This window comes from Canis lupus, chromosome 13 (assembly GCF_003254725.2).
Source record: "Canis lupus dingo isolate Sandy chromosome 13, ASM325472v2, whole genome shotgun sequence".
NCBI classification, from domain to species: domain Eukaryota; kingdom Metazoa; phylum Chordata; class Mammalia; order Carnivora; family Canidae; genus Canis; species Canis lupus.
Genome location: NC_064255.1, coordinates 48482106 through 48503774, shown reverse-complemented (window position 1 = coordinate 48503774; position 21669 = coordinate 48482106). Strand labels below are relative to the sequence as shown.

Below are 21669 nucleotides of genomic sequence, written 5' to 3'. Positions count from 1 at the left end.
TTACATTATTATTACTTCTCATGGTGGTAAAATATATATAACATTTTTTTGATCATACTGTAAACATACAATTCAGTGGTATTAATTATATGCACAATGCTGTGCAGCCATGACTACCATCTATTTCAATCTTTTTCTTCATCCCAAACAGAAACTCTGTAAACCATTCAGCAACAACTCCCCATTTTTGCCTTCTTCCAGTCCCTGGTAACCTCCTACCTACTTTCTGTTTCTTGATTTGCCTATTCTATATACTTTATGTAAGTAGAATCATGCAATATTTGTTCTTCTGTGTCTGATATTTCACTTAGCACATTTTCAACATTCATCTATGTTGTGGCATGTATCAGAACATCACTGATTTTTGCAACAGAAAAATATTCCACTGTAGGGATAGACCACATTTAGTGTCTCCATTCATGTTTATGGATATTGGGGTTGTTTCCATCTTTTGACTGTTGTGAATAATGCTACAATGAATGTTGGTGTGCAAACAACTATTCAAGCCCCTGTTTTCAACTCCCTTGAGTATATACTTAGGAGTGAAATTGCTGGGTCATTTGGTAATTCGGTGTTTAGCTTTTGGAGGAAATGTGAAATTATTTTCTATAGTGACTGTACCATTTTACATTCCCACCAACAACATATAAGGGCTCCAATCCTCTGCATCTTAGATAGTACTTGTCATTTTCTGTTTTTATTTTTGTTTTTAAAGCCATCCTAGTAGGTGTGAAGAGGTATCTCCTTATGGTTTTATCTTGTATTTCCTGTGACTAATGATGCTGAGTATCTTTTCTTGTGTTTATTCTATACCTTCTTTGGAGAAATGTCTATTTGAGTCATTTTTGAATTGGGTTGTCTTTTTGATACTGAGTTGTAGGAGTTATTTACATACTCTGGTTATTAAACTCTTATCAGGCACATGACTTGCAAATATTTTCTCCCACTCTGTAGGTTTGTTTTTTACTTTTTTAATAATGTCCTTTGATACAAAAGCAATTTTGATGAAGTCCAATCTGTTTTTTTCTTTTGTTGCCCATGCTTTTGTTATGATAAAAATCCATTGCCAAATCCAAGGTCCTGAAGATTTACCCCTGTATTTTCTTCTAGGAATTTTATGGTGTCAGGTCTCACATTTAAGTCTTTAATTCATTTTAAGTTGATTTTTGTGTATGGTGTAAGATAGGGGCTTCATTCCTCTACTTGGGCATATCCAGTTGTTCTAGTACCATTTGTTGAAGAGATTATTTTTTCCTCTTTGAATGAATTTGGCACCCTTGTCAAAAATAGATGTTTAGATTTATTTCTGAACTCTCAATTCTATCCCATTGGCCTATATGGCTATCCTTATGCCAATACCACACTGTTTTGATTACTGTAGCTTTATAGTAAGTTTTGAAGTTGGGAGATGTGAGTGCTTCAGCTTTGTACTTCTGTTTTAAGATTGTTTGGCTATTCTGGCACCCTTGGAATTCCATATCATTTTGAGGGCTGACTTTTCCATTTCTGCTAAAAAAAAGCTGTTGGGATTTTAACAGAGATTGCATTGAATCTGTAGATTGCTTTGGGTAGTACAGACATCTTGACAATATTACTTCTTCCTATCCATGAATGCAATATTTGCATTAAAACACATTTCACTGCAATTCACAAAGCATCACTTTATTGTCATATAAATAATAGTCATTGATGAAGGAAAAAACGAAATCATGACTATTGATATTTATCTAGGGAACCATTTTCATAGAACACTGATGAAGGAACATGGTATACATCTTCAGAGTGGCAGGGGACACAGGGACAAGCACACCAGATTGAAAGCATAAAAGCATATTCTCATAAGAACCAAACAATCTTTGTTGTTGGAGGACCAAATAGAATCATCATTAATGTAAGTAGAATCAAAATTCACAATCTGTAAGTCCTTCTTAAGATATGCATGATTCAGCTTATTTACAGTTCGAGCAAAGGCATATTTAGAAGCACAACTATATGCTTCCAAACTGTACACTTTCTTGAAGTGCAGATCAAAAAATGGATTGTCCTAGAAAAAAAAGAGAGACATGATTGTTTGTAGCCCGGAAAGTAGCTAAATTTCCTGGGGATTCTCTCATATTCTCTTACATATGCTTATTGATTGTAAAGTATCAGTATCAAACAGATTTCTAAAATCTACAAACGAACTTTCTAAAGCTATTTGATTTAAACATATTGCTTTTAAAGAAAACAATAATATGGAAGATTACTTTGGAAGCATCTGTAACTTTTCAATTATCCAAATAAAACATGCCTCAGAATGCACAGTTATCAAGTCCTCCCAGGGTAGTGAGTTTGAGAGGATACATGGGGATGGAAAAAGAAAATAAATCCCCTTACATACTTCTGGAGTGGAGAAAAGATGTCTCCATTTCTTTCCTAGGAAGTTGATCCCTTGTGCTATTCCAATGGTAGCAGGGGGAACAAACCATAAGAGACTCTTAATTATAGGAAACAAACTGAGAGTTGATGAAGGGGAGTGGGGTGTGGTGACAGGGTAACTGGGTGATGGATGTTAAGGAGGGCACAGGATGTAATGAGCACTGTTGAATCACTAACCTCTACCTCTGAAATCCATAATACATTATATGTTAATGAATTGAATATAAATAAATAAATAAATAAATAATAAATAATAAATAATAAATAAAAGAAGGGGGAAACACAGGATGGCAAGATTAGCTTTTGCCATACTATATCACCAGCTTGCTGGTTAATAGCAAGTTGATAGCAAAGAATTACCTTTGAAGTTAATAGCTGGGATCATTAAATCATTTGACTGAAAGTGTCAAATTACTCAAGACTGCCTCTATTGATTGCTCTAGGTTGTTGCTGTATTTTTAGTGGAGATGTTTTAAGAACAAGTGGACATCAAACTTCATCTAGGTCCTATCTGCTAAAATAACAATAATTGCTGTTACTAAGAGCAGTAACAACAATGCCTTGAATTTATAAAATGCTTTTCAGTTTACAAAACGCTTCCACATTCATTAACTGCCTAACCCCTAACTCTTTTTGAGGCCAGAGGTTTTGAATTATTTATCTTTGTGTTCCTAGTGCTTATCTATGGCAAATACTAAGTTCTCAACAAATGTGTGTTGAACTGATCAGAAGTAATCCTATAAAAAGAGAAGTGGAGGTAAACATTGCCGTAAATGACAAGGAGGGGGAGAGAGGTGAAACGAGACTATTAATAATTTGTTACCATGTAGTGTGTAAACATTATACAGAAACAGCTTGCACATTTGCATTTTTCTTTTAAATGGGAAAATTCTTGCAAGAGGCAGGAAAAAGAACATGAGTTTTGAAGTTAGATAACCATTTTGACTCTCTGATGTTAACCATGGGCAAAGTACTTATCTAATCTGATCTTTACTTTTCCCCCCATTTTAGGTATGGTTGCTATGAAATGTATATGAGAATAATTATAAAAACTGCATAGTGTAGAGTTTAATAAATAATAGTCCCAAAGCTGCCCTCAAAGGTTGTGATACTGGTGTGAATACTACCTTGCTTCATATCATTAAATAAAAAAAAACAACACAATGCTTTCAAACAAGAATGTACAAAAGTTACATGATTTTAAATGCAGTGTTCCCATGAGCCACACCTTGCAAAATTTTTCCTGGCTGTCATAATTGCAGCATTAACGACACTTCTGCAGGAAATCTCAGTAAAAGGAAATCACACCCATTCCATCACCACAAAGTAATCATGCTCTTTATATCGTTTTCTCTAAAATATTTTATCCTTATCCTGTAGAAAATATCCATTATCCCTTTGGGATACTCAGAGGGGATTATTTTTCTACTTTAAGCCTAGTAATTGATGCCTGAGCAGACATGTACATAGAATACAAGGGCCTCTTTCCCTCTCTTTCTCTCCCTCTCCATTCTCTTGTTCTTTTTTCCATAGAATCCTAGACCTAGAAGAGGGTCTCATGGATCATCCAGTGACCTCTTGCTTAGCTGGGACAATAGTTTCCAGGGAGGTGGAGCCCAGGTCACACTTGTAGTTGGCAGAGCCAGGATAAGAACCAAGATCTCAATCAGCTCAGTCGAATGTTTTGCTATACTGTTCCGCCTCCTGGTACACCATATCACTCTCCAAATCCCCAGTCCTTATGATTTCTGCTTTATAGATTGACTTCAATTTCAATTCCATTGCATTTTAAAGTTGACAATTCTCTGGCTCAAAATTATTCTATTTAAAACCATGTCATTGCTATTGAGAAAAATATAATAAGTGCTGACTTCTGAGGTTTCAATTCCAAGAAAGAAGAGAAGTAGAAATTCTCAGAACAACTGGGATATTTTCATTTCATCCACAGAAAATAAATATTTAAAAGAACTGATTTTTGGATATTATAGGTTTTTTTTTTCCTGGCACTTTAGTATTTTAGGTCCTAAAATGATGAGAAAATTAGAAATACTCAACTTCTCTTTTGTTTCTAGTTCACAATCAAAGATGATGATCTTCAACGGGAAAGGGAAGAATCAACAAGGTTGAGATAGAATTAAGGTCAGGAAGGTGAGGAGAAAATAGAGCACAGAGAGCTGCTTCCAGGGAATCTAAGTGACAGGCTTGCTGAATACAACCCCAGGCACTGACCAAGCTTGTAGAAAATCATTATGCCATCAGTAATATTTGAAAACTTGAGAGAAAAATAAGAAAAGAAAAATGAGTGAAAATAGAGGGAGGGATGATTAATTCCTGAACATTGATTTCTTTTTAAAAAATATTTCTTTTATTTATTAAACAGCACAGTAAGATTTTTGTTTTTAGAGAGTGAGAGAGAGTACATGAGTAGGAGGTGGAGAGGGGCAGAGTGAGAGGGAGAGAGAATCTTAAGCAGGCTCCACACTCAGTGTGGATCTTGATGCAGGGCTCAATCTCACAATCCTGACATCATGACCTGAGCTGAAATCAAGAATCAGACGTTGGGATGCCTGGGTGGCTCAGTGGTTGAGCATCTGCCTTTGGCTCAGAGTATGGTCCTGGAGTCCCAGGATCAAGTCCCACGTCAGGCTCCCTGCATGGAGCCTGCTTCTCCCTCTGCCTGTGTCTCTGCCTCTCTCTTGCTCTTTGTCTCTCATGAATAAATAAATAAATAAAATCTTTAAAAAAATTAGATGCTTAACCAACTGAGACACCCAGATGCCCCTTGACATTGATTTCTGATAAAATTCAATGCAGTATAGAAATTTTGGCAAGTACATAAAGGTATAAAGATGAAATAATAACTTAGAATATGTAATCTTATCAAATAGAGATAATTATTGTCAAAATACTGCTTTCTTTCATATATACATATTCATGCATACATATACCTATGTATATTTTTTGTATTCAAATTTAAGGTTTAGATTTCAGTTTTCAATAATATGAAATATTCTAAATATGCAAAATGAGATAATAGTACAGAAAAGTTTTGTATTTGGCTGACTTTAAAAAAACTTACTAAATGATGAACAATTGTGTCCTGAGCCATTCTTATGGATACATGATTTTTAATGACAGTGTCACATTCTACCATATTGATGTGCAATAGTAACTATTTCCTAAATGTTCAACATTTAGGTTAAATGTATTATCAGAAAAATGCTCTGTGAATACTCAGGGGAAAAAAAGCAATGAAATCCAGCATGTTTTCACCAAGAAGTCATGCCAAACATGCAAAATTTTAAAAATAGGATTGATTCCTAGGTGATGATATCAAGACAATAGCAAATAGCATATACTGATTTCAGTAAAGATCATAAGGGCAAAATACAGGTATTCAGACTAGATAATTAAGTAAGTATATAAGTAAGTATGGCAAAAGTAAGTGCTTATGTCTGTCTGTTTCACCGCTGTATCTTCAGAGACTAGTAGAATCTGGTATACCACAAATTCTGGATGAATGAATGAATGAACGAATGGATATATGAATTTGTAGAGATGTTAAACAAGCAGCTCAAAGAAGGCAAATTAATAGATTTCTGGGTAAAGTCTAGCTCCACCCCTGAATAGCTTTGTGACCTTGGGCAAGTCAATTAACTCTTTGAGTTTCGTTTTCCTCATCTGTAAATTGGAAGTAATAACTGAATCTAATTCTATAGGGTTTTGTAATGATTATGTGAAATTATATAAGAAAAGAGCTTCATGTGGTTCCTGGCATCTGATAAGAGTTTACTAAGTGTGAGATGGTAGCAGGGAGCGTTATTACAAGCGGTGGTAATAGTAACTCATCAATTACCTACAGGTTACCAGATGGCACTTAGCTCTGCCTGTCTCATCATTTTTATTATTGATGAATTAAGTCCTACATATTGTGCTCATTAAATCTGCATCATCATACTACAGTGAATATTTGACAATTTGATAGGTGGGAACAATAGGCCAAACTAAGAATATGGTATTCTCTAGGATTAAGAATAAATAAGCTTAAATTCTAATTTATCCAGCAAAACCACAAATACTTATTGAATGCTTAATATCTATAAGGCAGAAGGCTATGATAAAAGATGAAAAGTCATGGTCTCAGTTTTTTAGGTTTCCATCCGGAGGGGAGATAGAGTAAGCCAACTGCAGTTTGTAGAATTATGTCTGTAACACATTTATTCTTCAATGCAAGGGGGGTTTGGGGGAAGGGAAACAAGAGTAGGACTTTACCCAATGGGGAATCTGGGAATGGGGTGAGAGATGGAGGTGACTGGGCATTTTAAACCTTGACAGTCAGCAGTTAAGCACTGATGATATATACGGTTTAAGGCGGAATGACCAGAAATAATGGAGCCAGATCACCAAGGGCCCTAATTTAAATTTTATTCTCTGTAAGTAGAAGCTATGGCAGATCAGGTTAATTGGTAATTCATGCACAAAAGACTTGGAGTTTCAGGTAAGCGTTTAATAGAAATAAAGAATTCAGAACCAAGGAAATACAAGCCAGTCTCACTAATTGTAAAGTATTGTATTTAATTTTGGGAAAGCTGGAGCATTCCAGGGAAGAGAAAATAGTGTGGTGAGGGTGTTGTAGCAATGTCATGGGAAAGAAATCACAACAATGCTACTATTTCTTAGCATTTGTATTGTCCTATCATGTTATCTTATTTGATCTTCATAATGAAAGTTATTTAAAGAATAAAATGAGTACCTTTGACTTAGAAAACCTGAGGGAACATTATAATCATCTTCAAATATTGGAAAGGCTGCTATGTGAAAGGAGGACTGGATTTTTTCTAAGTTGCCCCAAATGGCAAAACCAGAACTGATGGGTGGATGTTAGAGTGAAGCAGATTTTTGGTTAAACATAGCAGGAAATTAAAAATAAAGTATGGCAATTCAGAAATTGAATGGATTTCCTCACATGATAAAAGTTTCCCATCAGTGGAAGAATTCAAGGGGAAACTGAGAAAACCACTCTTCAAGTGGTCAAAGTGAAAGATTGTCATGTAAACCTCCCACACCACCTTTCAAATCTAAGGTTGTAGGATTTCTGGAGGATCAAGTGGCTAACTGACAGTAGTTTGAAGACAATGAGGAAGGAATCTTCAAAATTTAATGGAGGAACTTGGGGAGAGGGTGGTGGTGGAAACATCACATAAAGTTTTAGGATTGACTGGCAGATTGTTCTTTTTTTTTTTTAATTTTTATTTATTTATGATAGTCACAGAGAGAGAGAGAGGCAGAGACATAGGCAGAGGGAGAAGCAGGCTCCATGCACCGGGAGCCTGATGTGGGATTCGATCCCGGGTCTCCAGGATCGCGCCCTGGGCCAAAGGCAGGCGCTAAACCGCTGCGCCACCCAGGGATCCCAGATTGTTCTTAATCTGTTAAGAATCTCTTGGGAAAGATGCTTTTAAATTTAATAGACAAAAATTCAAACTTCAACTTAGAAAAACGGAACAAAAAACCCAGTGGATTATCCCAGCAAAATAACCCATACCACTAAAGAACAATATGTCATCTTAACAGTATATGCCAAGAATAATATGAAGTAGGACATTGAACATAAAGATTTCTAGCATATTGATCCCACATCTCCCTTACAAAACATAACACTTACGGTATCTGCTTCTTTTCCATCAATCATCTGCAGATCGTTCAAAGACCACTTTTTTGTTACTTCATATTTTTCATCTAAACCTATTCTGTAGTGTTTCACCATAATTATTTTTACTTCTTCATTTTTCGTCACTGTAGGACAGAAAAACACTTAGTTTACATGAACTCTTGGAATAAATTATTCATCAAGTTATTTTATTTTTTTGTACTTTTAGGGATTTATGTACCTTCTTTTCATATAATGAGTTTAAGCCTACATCCTATCTGTACCCCAATTATAAAGCCTGACATATCTAAACCTTCATGAGTATGCTCTCTAATTTGCTCCATATGTTAATTTAATTTTTACTACAACTGTGTTTACATGCTGCCGTCGAAATTTCTGTCAGATGGAACACTGAGCTATGTGCTTTCAGCTATGAGCTTTGTGGTGGAGAATGGGATTCGACTCATGGCAGGAAATAAGAGGCTTAGTGTTAGCATACAGTCAGTGCCAAAGTATTTACCAGAACAAATTGGAATTTTAATTTATGACAATATGGAAAGTGAGGTCAGGAAAGCAAACAGTTCTGCTCACACAGCAACACAGGGTTGAAGAGTGATCATACAAATACAGGTCTGTATGTCTTCTAAACATACTGTACTGAACTGTCTTCTAAAGTTGCTGTGAGAATTTTGACATACAAGTACTTGCATCATAGCTACCATTGACCTGTTTGATTTTGTTTGAGATTTTTTTTGTTTGAGACTTTTAATCTTCTTTAGCATGTCTCCAAATATTAGCATTCAAAGTGTGCCATCAAAACAAAAAGCTTTAGTACTATACTTTGAAAGGCAAGAGAAAACCATGGCTTATTTGATGTGAACAAAGTGAGGGAAATAATTTCCCGGCCTTAAAATCCTTAATCTCATACGAACACATCAGAAGAATCAATATTTGATGTTAGAGCTCCTGAAATGAAAATTATCAGTGAATAAATAAAGGGGGTATTTACTGAGAATCTGCTATTTACCTGATAGAACTATTACAGATGCCAGAGGTGATACAAGGATGAAACATGGTCCCTGCCCTCTAGAAACTATGATTTTGTTGAGGAGACAATGCTAACATGCATGAGTCACATAAAATATATAGTTATGACATACAATGCTATATAAGTATATTATAAAGTAGTGGCAATTGGAATTGAATATCTGGAAACTTCTTTCAAGATGGATGATGTCACTTAGAGAGTTGCAAGCCAGTTCTGTCCTCTAAGAGTGAGACTGGAATTTGAGGAACTCTCTTTTCATTCTGGAAAGTACCACTCTGGCATGTCCTCTTGGTTAAGAAGATATAAAGCAATACATTATGATATAATGCTAGATAAGCAATGTGCAACAAACTATATGCTCACCAGGAGTTCTGAGGAGGGAGAGGATTGGAATAGTTAAGGAAGGAATAGTGGGAGAAATAAAATTTGAGAGAGGATTTAAAATGAGTCCTGTTTGTGAAGGCAAGGATGATACTGAGAGTGTTTCCAGGTGAAGGACAGCATGAGGAAATTAATGACAGAGAAGCTGAGACTTATCAAGAGAATTAGAGAAAGTGGACTATATAGATTGGTGGGTGTTAGGATATGGTGGGCAATAGGACTGCCTATGTCGAGAAGACTGTGAAAATGTTTTGAAAGCCTCTGGATTTGCAAAGGGACAGAAACCACTGAGGAGTTGTGATATTTGGATCCTTCCTCTAGTAGAAGGGATGGCTTGCTGGTCTGGACTGTGAGGGCTCCAGAATTGGGGCTGGTGAATGGAGTAATTATCCTCTGAGGGCGGAAGTGATACTGAAATTAAGGCCACCAGTTGATCTTAGAGTTGCTCAGTGAGTTTGATCCCATAGAGAAGGAATCTGATCAGGCTGACAAATCTAAGAGGTCATTCTGTCAAGTGTTCAGTGAAAGCTCATACAGTGATACATATTCAATAAATCCTCTTCCCTCCCTGAACAGGAGGCTAGTACAGTGGTGCCCTGTTAAAGGAGTGTTTTTTTTTTTTGTGGGGGGAGTAGGGATGCACAAGATACACTGAAGAAGGAGAAAAGAAAGGAGGACTGGAGATCCCTAGAAAAGGCAGTGAGGCTTACTGGGCTCTGGCTTTAGACATTTCAGATTCAAATCATGGACACCACTACTTAGAGTGTGGTCTGAGGAAATGACTTCACACCAGAGAGATTAAGCCTCCTTCTGCTCACGTTGGAAAGCACATCAGACTTCTACAAACTCAGAGGGTTTAAAGATTAAAGATAAGCTAGATAAATGAGGTAGGATAGTGCCTGGTTTGCAGTAAGTGGTTAAGTGTTTTATCTCATTTGTTTTAAGAGACTGTTGTAATCTAGGCATAGGATGTGAGCAATGGAATAGACATGGCAAATCTAAGTAAGATTTCAAATGAGGCATTGACAACACTTGATGGAAACCCATACAGGAAAGTATGGAGGGTAAACTGGTTGGGAACAATGATGATTGGTTGATTTATATCTTTACTTTTCATTTATTTTTTAAAAAAGGATTTTATTTATTTATTTGAGAGAGAGAGAGAGAGAGCATAAACAGAGGGAGGGGGATGGGAGAGGGACAGAGGGACAAGAAGACTCCTGCTCAATGCAAGGCTTGATCCCAGGACCCCCAGATCATGACCTGAGCCAAAGGCAGATGCTTAACCCACTGAGCCACCCAGGTGCCCCTATTTCTCTTTTTAAAAATATTTTATTTATTTATTTATTTATTTATTTATGGGAGAGAGAGAGAGCATGCATAAGTGGATGAAGGGAGAGGCAGAGGGAGAGGGAGAAGCAGACTCCTTGCTGAGCAGGGAGTCCAATGCGATGTGGGTGCTTGATCACAACCTGAGCTGAAGGCAGACACTTAACCAACTGATCCACCCAGGCACCCCATGAGTTTACTTTTTGACATACAGACAAGGTATCCATAAATGATCTCAGAAGAGAAGGAGGTGGAAGTTTATAATTTAGGAGTAGAGATACAGAATAAGGCTTTTTCTGTGTGAACAGTTTTCCAAGACAAGTTTATAGGGAAAAGAGCAGAGGAAAGAGGCAAGATGGAGCAGAAAAGAAAAAGGTGCCAGCAGAGAGGTCTGGGAGGAGACAAACCCAACAATGCAGTGCCATGGAAATCAAGAGGACAGAGAATTTTAAAACTTGGAAACCATCCTGTGAAGTCACTTTGTTGGAGAAAGCAGAGTTCAGACCTGGCACTGAATCTGACTTAGGGAATACCATTTATTTCTTTCCTGAGGGCAGTTTCTCTGGAATGGTGAGGGCAGAAGACAACTTGTAGACGACTCCTTCTGCACGAATACTGAGTGCATACTGTGTGCCAGTTCCAGGGTTAGGTAGGATTGAAACAAAAAATAGGAAAAGACTAAAGGCTATGATTTAGATCACATACTCCAAGAGTTTGCAAGAGGAGGGATTGTATATTCTGGGGGACAAAGGGAGTGACTGAAGGGCATGTCCTTGAGAGGACCCGGACAGGAGATCTTAACTCAATCTCAAAATACTGTCCCAGAGTCTGTGAGACTCCTAAAACTGTCTGCAAAAATTGGTGGGTTTCTGCCTATGTGCTTTTCTCCAGCTCTAAGAAAGGTTCATTTCCACTGGTCTAGATGTTAGCTTTGGGAAGAGGAAATGATTAGAAAGGAAGCTATTAGGAAGGAAGCATGGAATGTCGAAGTGGAGGCGGAGTTGATTCTGTTAGACTTATTCAGGACAAGATCTTGAGGGCAGTTCCCTCCATTAAGAGGCAGTTGTATCTGTTCAGACAAAGGCTCTACCTCAGAACCAAAGGACAATGTTCTTGTTCTGACTAGCTGTCTCACTTGCTACTTAGGGTGTGGGAGAGAATGGGTATGGGAAGAAATAACTGGATACTATGTGAAAATGTAATCTGAAGCAAATTCCTCTGCTTCATCTACATGTTATGATAGTTAGCCAATTGCCTATAGGCTGATTCATTTCATTAATTTGATAAATATTAGAGTTCCCCTTTTGTACAAAGCCCTGTGCGAGGCATGAAAAAAATGAATTCCCATAAGGCACCAATCTTGCTCTCACTGAGATTACAGGGGGTATGGACTCAGAAAAAATGCATAATCACAGTGCCATGAATGAGGCACAGACAGGGTAATATAGGAAAATGGAGCAGGGACATCTTCATCCAACTGGTGGGGTCAGAGAGAGCTTCTTGAAGGGGGGTAATCTGAGTTGTAAGGGGCAGTGAGAGCAGAATAAAGAAAGGACTAGAGGAACTTCTGGAACAGCATGTGTACAAAAGCATGAAATACTTGACCCTTTTGAGTCATGACAGGTATTTGGTATTGTTGGCATGAAATGTGAGGGTGGGTAGATTGTAGGAAGCAGGTTAGGCAATAGGTCTGGAAGGGTCTAGAATCCTAGGCTAAAGAATTCAAATATTATCCTGAAAGGTGTGTGTATGGAGGGGTAGCTTGGGAGGAGGGTTGTCCCTGAAGAAGTTTAAGGGATAACTGAGCTTTAAATTCTAGAAAATTTTCTTGAGGAGTTCTATAAAGGATTGAGAGAGATGTTAAGAAGGTAGGATCTACCAGTTATCGAGTTTTTTTACATTAATGATTACTGTCCTAACTAACACTGAACTAAGAAAATAAGCACACTTTAAAAGTTAACCTTTTGATACAATGATGTAGCAAGAAACAGTACAGACTCCGAATTTGGCAAAAGTAGCCTCCTTTGGAGTCAAGGAGACTCCAAGAATTTTCTTTCGCCAAGAGTCAAAGAAGTTTACTCATGCTGGAGTGGACCCAACCCCTGATTTTCACACCTGGGCTCTGCTGCCAGCTAAAATTCAATGGCCATATCCACACTAACGCAGCAGCAAAGTGGAAACTCATCACATTGTCTTAAAACAGAAATGTGTTTATATAGTCAAAGTGTTAGAGAGGTGATTTTAGTAACATCAGAGGGGCCATTATGTAATTATGATTTAGTGAGTAATATCTATAGACTCATGGAATTTCAGAATAACCTGCTCAAGTATTAATACTTTAGTTAGCGTTTTCAGAATTACAGTCTTAACTTTATGCCAACCATTTATTTTCACTTTTAATTTCAAAAGAAACACTCATTAATAACTGCCTCTCTTACCATGGCAAAATAGTCACTGTAATTCATAAGGCTAGATGGAAAGAAGATTGGCTAATTCCACCAATATGATTTTGCAGAATAGAGGAAAAACGATAGCTCACAAATAAACTACATAGAAATGCTTTAAATAAACAAATGACTGTTATTTTATAATCTTAGTATTACATAATTGTTTTCATCATTGAAACTAAATAATATGAAGAAACCACCATGAGATATCAAAGATAGGAAGCCTCAGTGAAAATGTTTCAATATATTGATGATGTCTTGGGGTCATTGAGAACACTATTATTGATTTCACTAACAAAGCAATTTTCAAGGGACACCTGGGTGGCTCAGTGGTTGAGCATCTGCCTTTGACTCAGGGCATGATTCCGGGAGCCTGGGATCGAGTCCGCCATCGGGTTCCCTGCAGGGAGCCTGCTTATCCTTCCGCCTGTGTCTCTGCCTCTGTCTCTGTGTCTGTCATGAATAAATAAATAAAATCTTTTAAAAATTCTCAAATATATTTTTTCTAGAAATATTTTTATAACATCAATTCTTGGGCTATACTGAGTACTATAGATTGAATGTTTATGTCTCCTCCAAAGTTTATTTTTGAAATCTTAACCCCCAAAGGTGATGGTATTAGCAGTTGGGGACATTGGGAGGTGATTTGGCATCAATACACTTATACAAAGACTCCAGAGAGATCCCTTGCCCTTTCCACCATATAAGGTTACAGAAAGATGGTGATCTCTGAGGAGGTGGTCCTAACCAGACACTGAATCTACTAGAGCTATGATCTTGGACTTCCCAGTTTCCAAAACTGTGAGAAATAAATGTTTGTTGTTTATAAGGCTTGTTAATTTATTCTTATTTGACACTCTCTCATTGTTACTATTCTTACCATAAATAGCTTGACAAAATTGTTAGATTCCCTGGTTCACAGAGAAGTTCTGTTCTGACATTAAAATGTAATATGGGGGCAGCCCGGGTGGCTCAGCGGTTTAGCGCTGCCTTCAGCCCAGGGTGTGATCCTGGAGACCCGGGATTGAATCCCACGTCGGGCTCCCTGCATGGAGCTTGCTTCTCCCTCTGCCTGTGTCTGTGCCTCTCTCTCTCTCTTCCCGTGTCTCTCATGAATAAATAAATAAAATTTTTAAAAATAAAATAAAATGTAATATGTATGGATAATTTATAATACCATTCTCATAATTCTAGAAAATGCTATTTATTTTAAAATTAATATTTATAAACAAAAATGTTTTCCTAAGTATATGAGAATATTTAAAATAATCTGTATCTGAATATGCATATAATTTTATTTATAAAATGTATAACAATATTTCAATTTTCATTATGTATTAAATATAATGCTTATATATGTTTAGTGTGTATTGTTTTTATTATAAATATATATAGTATATACTATTTATACAAATATATTTCAGCATGTTATCACAGTAAATTAATTTTTCCATATATTTAAAAATATAATCCTACCTCTTATTTTATTTTTTTTAACATAATTTATCATATTTGTTTTTTTCCTAGTTAGGATTTAACAGGAGAGCACTATGTGCCTATGTGGGTGTTATTATCTCCATTTCAGAGATGATAACACTGAGGCCAGAGTGGTTAATTACCTTGCCCCAAATTTCACAGCTGGCAGGTGGACAAAGTAGAGCCAGGTTTTATACCATGTATGTCTGATCTCGAGCATTCTAGAATCCATTCTAGCATGTCCTGCTACTTCCCTATTAATTATGGTGAATGCTGGATGTACTATTTCAATCCTTTGGAATATCTTTAATTTATTTGCACCCATCATTGCACAAGTGACTTTTCCCTTTCTAGTGCCTGTGTATAAAAGGGCTCCTCCATCCTCTATAAGAAGATGCCTTTAACTGATAGGGATAACGATGTTCGAGGCTAGGGGAAGCTAATCTCAAGGAGAAATGACCATGCAAACTCTGAGTTGGGAAGAGACTGAGGTGCCAGGAAATCCTCAATGTAAATCCTAGTAAATACATAAAGGGAGATTGGGTTTAGGACATCTGATTTTTGACATCAATCAGGTAAGGTATCAAGATACAGTAAATCACAGTCATTTGGTTAAAAGACAGATTCTAATCAGATAAATAGAAGACAGATTCTAATCAGATAAATAGAAATTTTAACTTATCTAAACATACTTTTCTTTAGTTTGAAAAATGCCTGATGGAATTCAGCTGCTCTAGCCTTTGGTTCTTAAAATTTAGAACTGCTAGATTGTAGGATATAAAGAGAAAATTATAACCATCAGTCTCTACTCTGTGAAGGTGGCCAACATTCAAAATCGGGAGTTACCTGCCTTAATAATTGTAATATGACCTGTTGGATTCATATCAATAGAAATCTACTGAGTAAAGCATGATCAAAGATTAAAGTCTATCAGTCATCACATTGACTTCATTTTCAATTACCATTCTGCCTCAATGTACTTGAAATGGTCATAAAGAGATGTTACATTTAGGATAAGTGCTCTCAAATTGATGGATGTGATATAGAGGAGAGTTATGAAAAATTAGTGAATAAGTATCAGTTATAATGTTAACTTTTATCTGAAATATCACAATCTTGCTTTCTCTTCACATCTGAGAGGACCTTGTTTTTTTCTTCCTTACTTCTTACAGAAGAGAATCGTTGAATTTTACTAATTAAAATGATCACCTACTCTCCTTGGTCATTTTCCAGATGAGAAAATTGAACCCTAAAGAAGTTGCTTTCATACATGCTAACAATGTTAACCCCTTGACCTTCTGATCCGTGTTAAAATGATTCAGGTCATTTGTGAAAAAAGATAGCAGGTAACCCCCGTGCACAGTATCTTTCTTACAACTCAGGGATAACAGAAAAAAAAGACATTATCCATTTCCAAAAGTTTAATTCTAGGGGACTTTTTTTTTATAATGCATATAGGACAAGTTTAATTAATTATAGGGTTGAAGAGAGGAATTAAGATATATTTGGTTAAAAAAAGATATATTTGGTAAGTTAGATTTATACATTGCTAGGATTTTATTTTTATAAGTTTAAAAAAATTACTTGCATACTAATGTTACATGATGAGTAACTAACTTTATAAAGAGGATCATTATTAGTAACAAAATTATTAAATATTAATGTTGGAATAAGCATCTTCTCTAATATATTAAGTCAAAATACTTAAAGATATAGTGATTTCATGGTTAGGATGCAATATAGTTTCTAAAATTATTTCATTTGACTTTTTTCCATAACTTGCTTTCTTTCTTTTTCCTGGCCAGTTAAGTTTTTTACCTTGCTAGTACGCCAAGTTCTCATACTTTGTATTTATATAGCAACATATGCTAGGTAAAGCATTAGGTAAATATTAGTATGCTTATTATTGAGTAAATATTATTCTTATTAGGATTGATAGAATTTTTGAAAGTTCTTATCCATTTTATTTAAAGCTGTTTTGCTTCCCTTACAATACTTCATCTTGACAATTTTAGAGTCCTTCTGAGGCAATTATCAGGAAAAGAATTATAATAAGTTGTTTTCTGAAAATGCTGAGGTGTGTGCCTTAAAAAAGAAAGTCCACAAAGAACACTTAGAGTTTCTGAGCTCCTTCCTCCTAAGCCCCTGAGAAGTAGTAAAAGGCATGGATTGGGAAAAGGGAAAGCTATATATTAAATTCAGTAATGGCATAAACATTTCTGTCTAAATTCAGCACAAACATTGCAGGTTAGGCAAATCATAATTAAATGCAAAAGCCTATTCTCACATATGGATAATTTTCGTGCATTTTAAGAACATGAGGGAGAATCTGTATTTAGTTAAATAGTTTAGAGAGCAGCCTCTTATCCTTAAAGTTCCCACTTCATGAACTAATTTCTATGATTAAAGTATTGTTTCTGCAAGCATACTTCCTAGAAGAGAAAGAATTTTTAGAAGATCATTTCTCTTTTCAAAATAAACCACTAGGAAGTCTAAGTAAGCCCTTAAAAGAAAATCTAAGGTCTTTTTTTCTTTCTTAGCATGAAAAGACAGAATCTTAGTTATCCAGGCTGGTTGGAAATAGAGCTGTATAACTCAATTCTCCAGTGTATTTAAAAACATACAGAAAGCTCTCTGTTGAATTTTTAAAAATGGGCTCTTACACATTAAGGTTGCATACCATGCAAGTGAATTAAATAAAGGCTTGGAGACAAAATAATCAAAGCAGGAAAATACATACCCAGTTTTCTTCTGAACAATCCACCAAAATATTCTTAATACAATATTATTTTTCTGTCTTCAATTTTAGCACTGAAAATAAAATGCAGTGGAATCCAAATTCCCAAACTTGGCATAATTAAGCTCTATCACCTGAAGATACACGTGTTGTTACCATTCAGGAAAATAAATACAAAAATGTCCTTCTACCACCCAAGGCTCTTGTGGAGTTATTTACATTTTGAAGTGATAACAGAAAGAACAGATTACCTGACACGCAGAGGTAATACCTGTCCTGGACCGAGAACTCTATTTCAATAAACTCGTAGAGATTCTGTGAGAGTGGCTTAAACAGTTTCTTCTCCAAGTCCTCCTTCACCAATGATGACATTTCCTCCAGTTCCACTTGGCCTGATGTCTTGGCTCCAGATCACCCTTTGCTCTCCTTTGGCTCCCTAGATTTCTTGTTTGGGTTTGCACCTCCCAGCCCTCACTCTCTTAACTTCTCATTCCCAGCCAGACCCAGGCTCTGGGAGGCGGTCTGCGTGGTCAGACCCCTCACTGCGGTGCGTGCCCAGTGGCAGCGGCAGCAGCAGCCCAAATCCAGCTGCAGCACTCGCCCCACCGGCAATCCTCAGCATCCAGGCTCAAGAAGGCTGCTCTCTGGAGCTCTCCTGTGGTTTGCTGATGGGGAACACATTTCTGAACACCAGCAGCTATACTTGTGGAGTCCCTTGCTTTTTCTAGTCTAGTAGCGTTTTCCCCTTTCACATCACTCTGCAGAGGAAGACCAACGGCTTCAGCTTGATTCCATTATATAAATCAGCTGTCTGGCTCTATTGATTGGGATCATCTTCCATTAAGAACTTCGCTATCATCGGCAGGAGACAAAGCACCAGGGCTTGCTCCTGACACTTCCAACAAGTCTCTTGCCCTCCTTCTTTCCCTTCCTGCAATTCATCAGACCTTTGCTACCATGACAGTCAGCACCAATTCCTGTGTCCAAATAATTTTTTAAATGGGCTCACTTTGATGTTGTTTATTCTCATACGCACAAATAAAAATTTATTAAGGTATCTACGGGGGCAAAGCTTTATATTTGTTTCTTGGGAGGGTGAATTTTCTATCCCCAAGGAGCTCATAATCTAATCGAGATGACTACACCAAATAATTAGCATGAATGTTTAATTAGCATAAATGGCACAAAAGAAAACATAGAAAAGATATTTGTACCTGAAAAGTATCAGAGGAGGTGCTATGGGAGAAGCTCTGGAACTTGAAGAATGAGGGGAAAGTATCAAAGTGGAGGGGAAGGAGCCTATTCCACAGACCAGACACTGAGCCAAAGCCCTGCATTAGAAAGCTCAGGGAGTGTTTGGGAGGACAGGAAATAGTTTTCCTGAGTAGTAGCATATGTGAAAGTAAAAGATAAGACTGGAAAAATAGATTGGGGCCAGATCAGGAAGGGCATTGAATGCCAGATTAATCCTTTGGATTTTATTCCGTAGGAGTAGAGAGCCAGTGAAGGTTTTGGGGACATTCATCCATTCAAAAAATATTTCTCAAGGGCTGATTTTGTGCCAGGCTCTGTTCTAGGAACTGGGAAGACACAATGAAAATAACAGGTCAATTCTCTGCTCCTGTAGATCTTAGAGGGAAAGAGGGAAAATAAAGAAATAAAGCAGCGGCCATTCAGGGTGCACTCAGCTGCAAGTTACAGAACACATGACATAAAGTTGTAAGTAGGGAAGACTTCAAATAATGTCTCAGAATAAAATGTCTGCAAGTAGGCAGTTTCAAGGTTAGCTCAGGGCTCATAGAGGGTCCCAAGTCGTTTTGATTCTTCTGATCCTCAGCTGTTGGCTTTTTGTCCTTAGGCTGCTGTTGTTCAGCTCCAAAAAAGGAAGAAAGGGAGTCAGGGATTGGTAGCTCTTCTTGATTTCTCTTTATGTCAGAAGCAAACTCTCAGAAACCAGCCAGAGACTTCCCTCTATATCTTGGTGCCCAAGACTGGGTCACATGGCCATCCCTAGGAAACAAGTACTTGTCATTTTTGGTTCCTACCATGGGAAACAGGATTTTCTAACAAGGAGGAAGAGGCTGGGAAAGGCAGGCAATTAATAGTGTTCTATGGCTTCCAAATTAGCTTCTCTAAAGAAAAATTAATGGCATGGCTGTGGCTAGACTGAACTATGGGGTCCTGGGTGGGACATTTATCTCACTGAACCTCAGTTTCTTCATCTGAAGAATGATATCTAGGGTCTTTTCCTACTTTAATATCTCCTGATCTGTTTGTGATTCTGGGGCTCTAGTAAAACAACTTGGTAGACTACCAGAGAACTAGTATTATGCTTTTGGATATAGAAATGGAGAAGAGGGTGGGGCGCCTGAGTGGCTCTTTTGGCTCAGCGTCTGACTCTTGATTTCAGCTTAGGTCATGAAGTCAGGATTCTGAGAATGAGTCCCTGTCAGCCTCTACGCTGGGTGTAGAGCATGCTTGAGATTCTTTCTGTCCTTCTCCTTCTTCCCTTCTCTAAAAAAAAATGGGGAAGAGGACTTGAATGTAAGATATATTTGGATGATAAAATCAATAAGCCATGGTACCTAATTGGATATCAAAGGTGGAAGGTGGAGGTAATGACATAACTACTTTCCACTTCCATCTAGGGAATGAGATAATGGACCTACAGGGAGATTTTTAGAAGACATTATATACAGTTTATTAATTATTTCCTAGGTGTTTTAGTCCTCTATGGAGAACAATAACAACAACAAAAAACTGGTATGAGTCAGAATGCTTATCAACAGCATTGTCATTGAAATTTAATAAGATGCTTGTTTATGGAATTAAAAAAATTTTTTTTTCTCTCCTGTTAGAGTGTAAGTTTTATGAGGGCAGGAACCATGTTTCTTCTGCTTACCATACAACCAGGATATGTGATATGCAGTGTCTAGCACATTATCAACATTTTTGCATTCATTTATTCACTCAATTTATTTGTAAATATTTACGAAAAGAACAAAAAAGTAAATCAAATAGTCTTATAATAACTTTCTTTCATTTTTGCATAGCTGATTTTGCAGTTATATTTCCTCATAGCTGGAGTGGACAGTTATTAGTCTTTACCAACGACGTATTCAGTATCAATATCCATTTGCTCTTGTTGCCATGAATGCATGCACTTTAGCTGTGAAAGTCTCAACTGCACTTCCGCAGGAATACTACAACTTTCTCTGAAAGTTCTTAAGAGAAGAGTGGCTATATATTCCAGGATGGCCTTAAGTAATGTTGAAATGAGATGTTCAGAAGCTGACATAGTTCCAAATTGAAATATTTGCTATCAACAAGTGTGTTCAGGAATGATTTGCCAATTGGTTAGAATATTCTTATTGTATTGATTTGTTTGACAGTCTTAAGGGAAAAGTCATATTATAGTGCTAATAAATATTTTTTAAGGTCCTGAATCTTTCTGTAAGACCAATCTATCAAAACATTATCTACGTTATAAAGAATCAAAGGATTCAGGCTTAAAAGAATTACAAATGGCAATTCATCAAAAATGGAAACAAGCAGAATCTCCAGAGACCCTAATTTCTTTGTCAGTTGATAGGAATATAGTACAAAACTTTTGGAAACTAACATCAACAGAAGAGGTGATGGAAAAATAATGAAATAGACCCCCATAGTGTTCACTAAGATATTTAAGAGAATTATAATGGGTGTCTGGCTGGCTCAGTTGGTAGAGCATGTGACTCGAACTCAAGGTCATGAATTCAAGCCCCATGTTGGGCATAGAGATTACTTAAGATTTTTTAAAAAGATATTTTATAGAGCTATAAAAACATTTTTTCCTCATGGCCAAAGATTATTCTAGTCTGTAAATTTGTTTTCTGAAATGCAATGGAATTGTCAATGGGGAATATGATAAGGAAACCATTGGGAATTAATGGCATTTTTCTGGAAACCCTTATTTTTAAAACTCCAACATCCCCTAAATGTATTTCCTATGGAGAAGGAAATAAAAAAAAAAAACCACATTTATTTATTTATTTATTTGGGAGAGAGATAGAGAGACAGAGAGAGAGTGAGGAGGAGGGGTAGAGGGAGAGGTAGAGAATCCCAAGCAGACTCCACGTGGATCATGAAACTTGACTTTGGGCTTGATTTCATAACCCCAATATCATGACCTAACCTGAAATCA

At 36.8% G+C, this 21669-nt stretch overlaps 1 protein-coding gene across 2 annotated transcripts; it reads right to left on the bottom strand.

Moving 5' to 3' along the window:
• Window positions 1-1646: 1646 nt before the first annotated feature.
• EXOC1L (exocyst complex component 1 like) lies at window positions 1647-18187 on the bottom strand. Of its 2 annotated transcripts, none has more exons than XM_025435840.3 (3): window positions 17738-18187; window positions 8084-8214; window positions 1647-2044 (listed from the first exon to the last, which is right to left on the bottom strand). In XM_025435840.3, exons 1-3 carry the CDS (start codon window positions 17856-17858, stop codon window positions 1778-1780), a joined length of 519 nt encoding a protein of 172 aa, XP_025291625.1. In that variant the 5' UTR covers window positions 17859-18187; the 3' UTR covers window positions 1647-1777. The 2 variants fall into 2 exon arrangements, with proteins under 2 accessions (XP_025291625.1, XP_035570742.1); XM_035714849.2 differs by lacking the exon at window positions 17738-18187 and adding an exon at window positions 17490-17701.
• Window positions 18188-21669: the final 3482 nt, after the last annotated feature.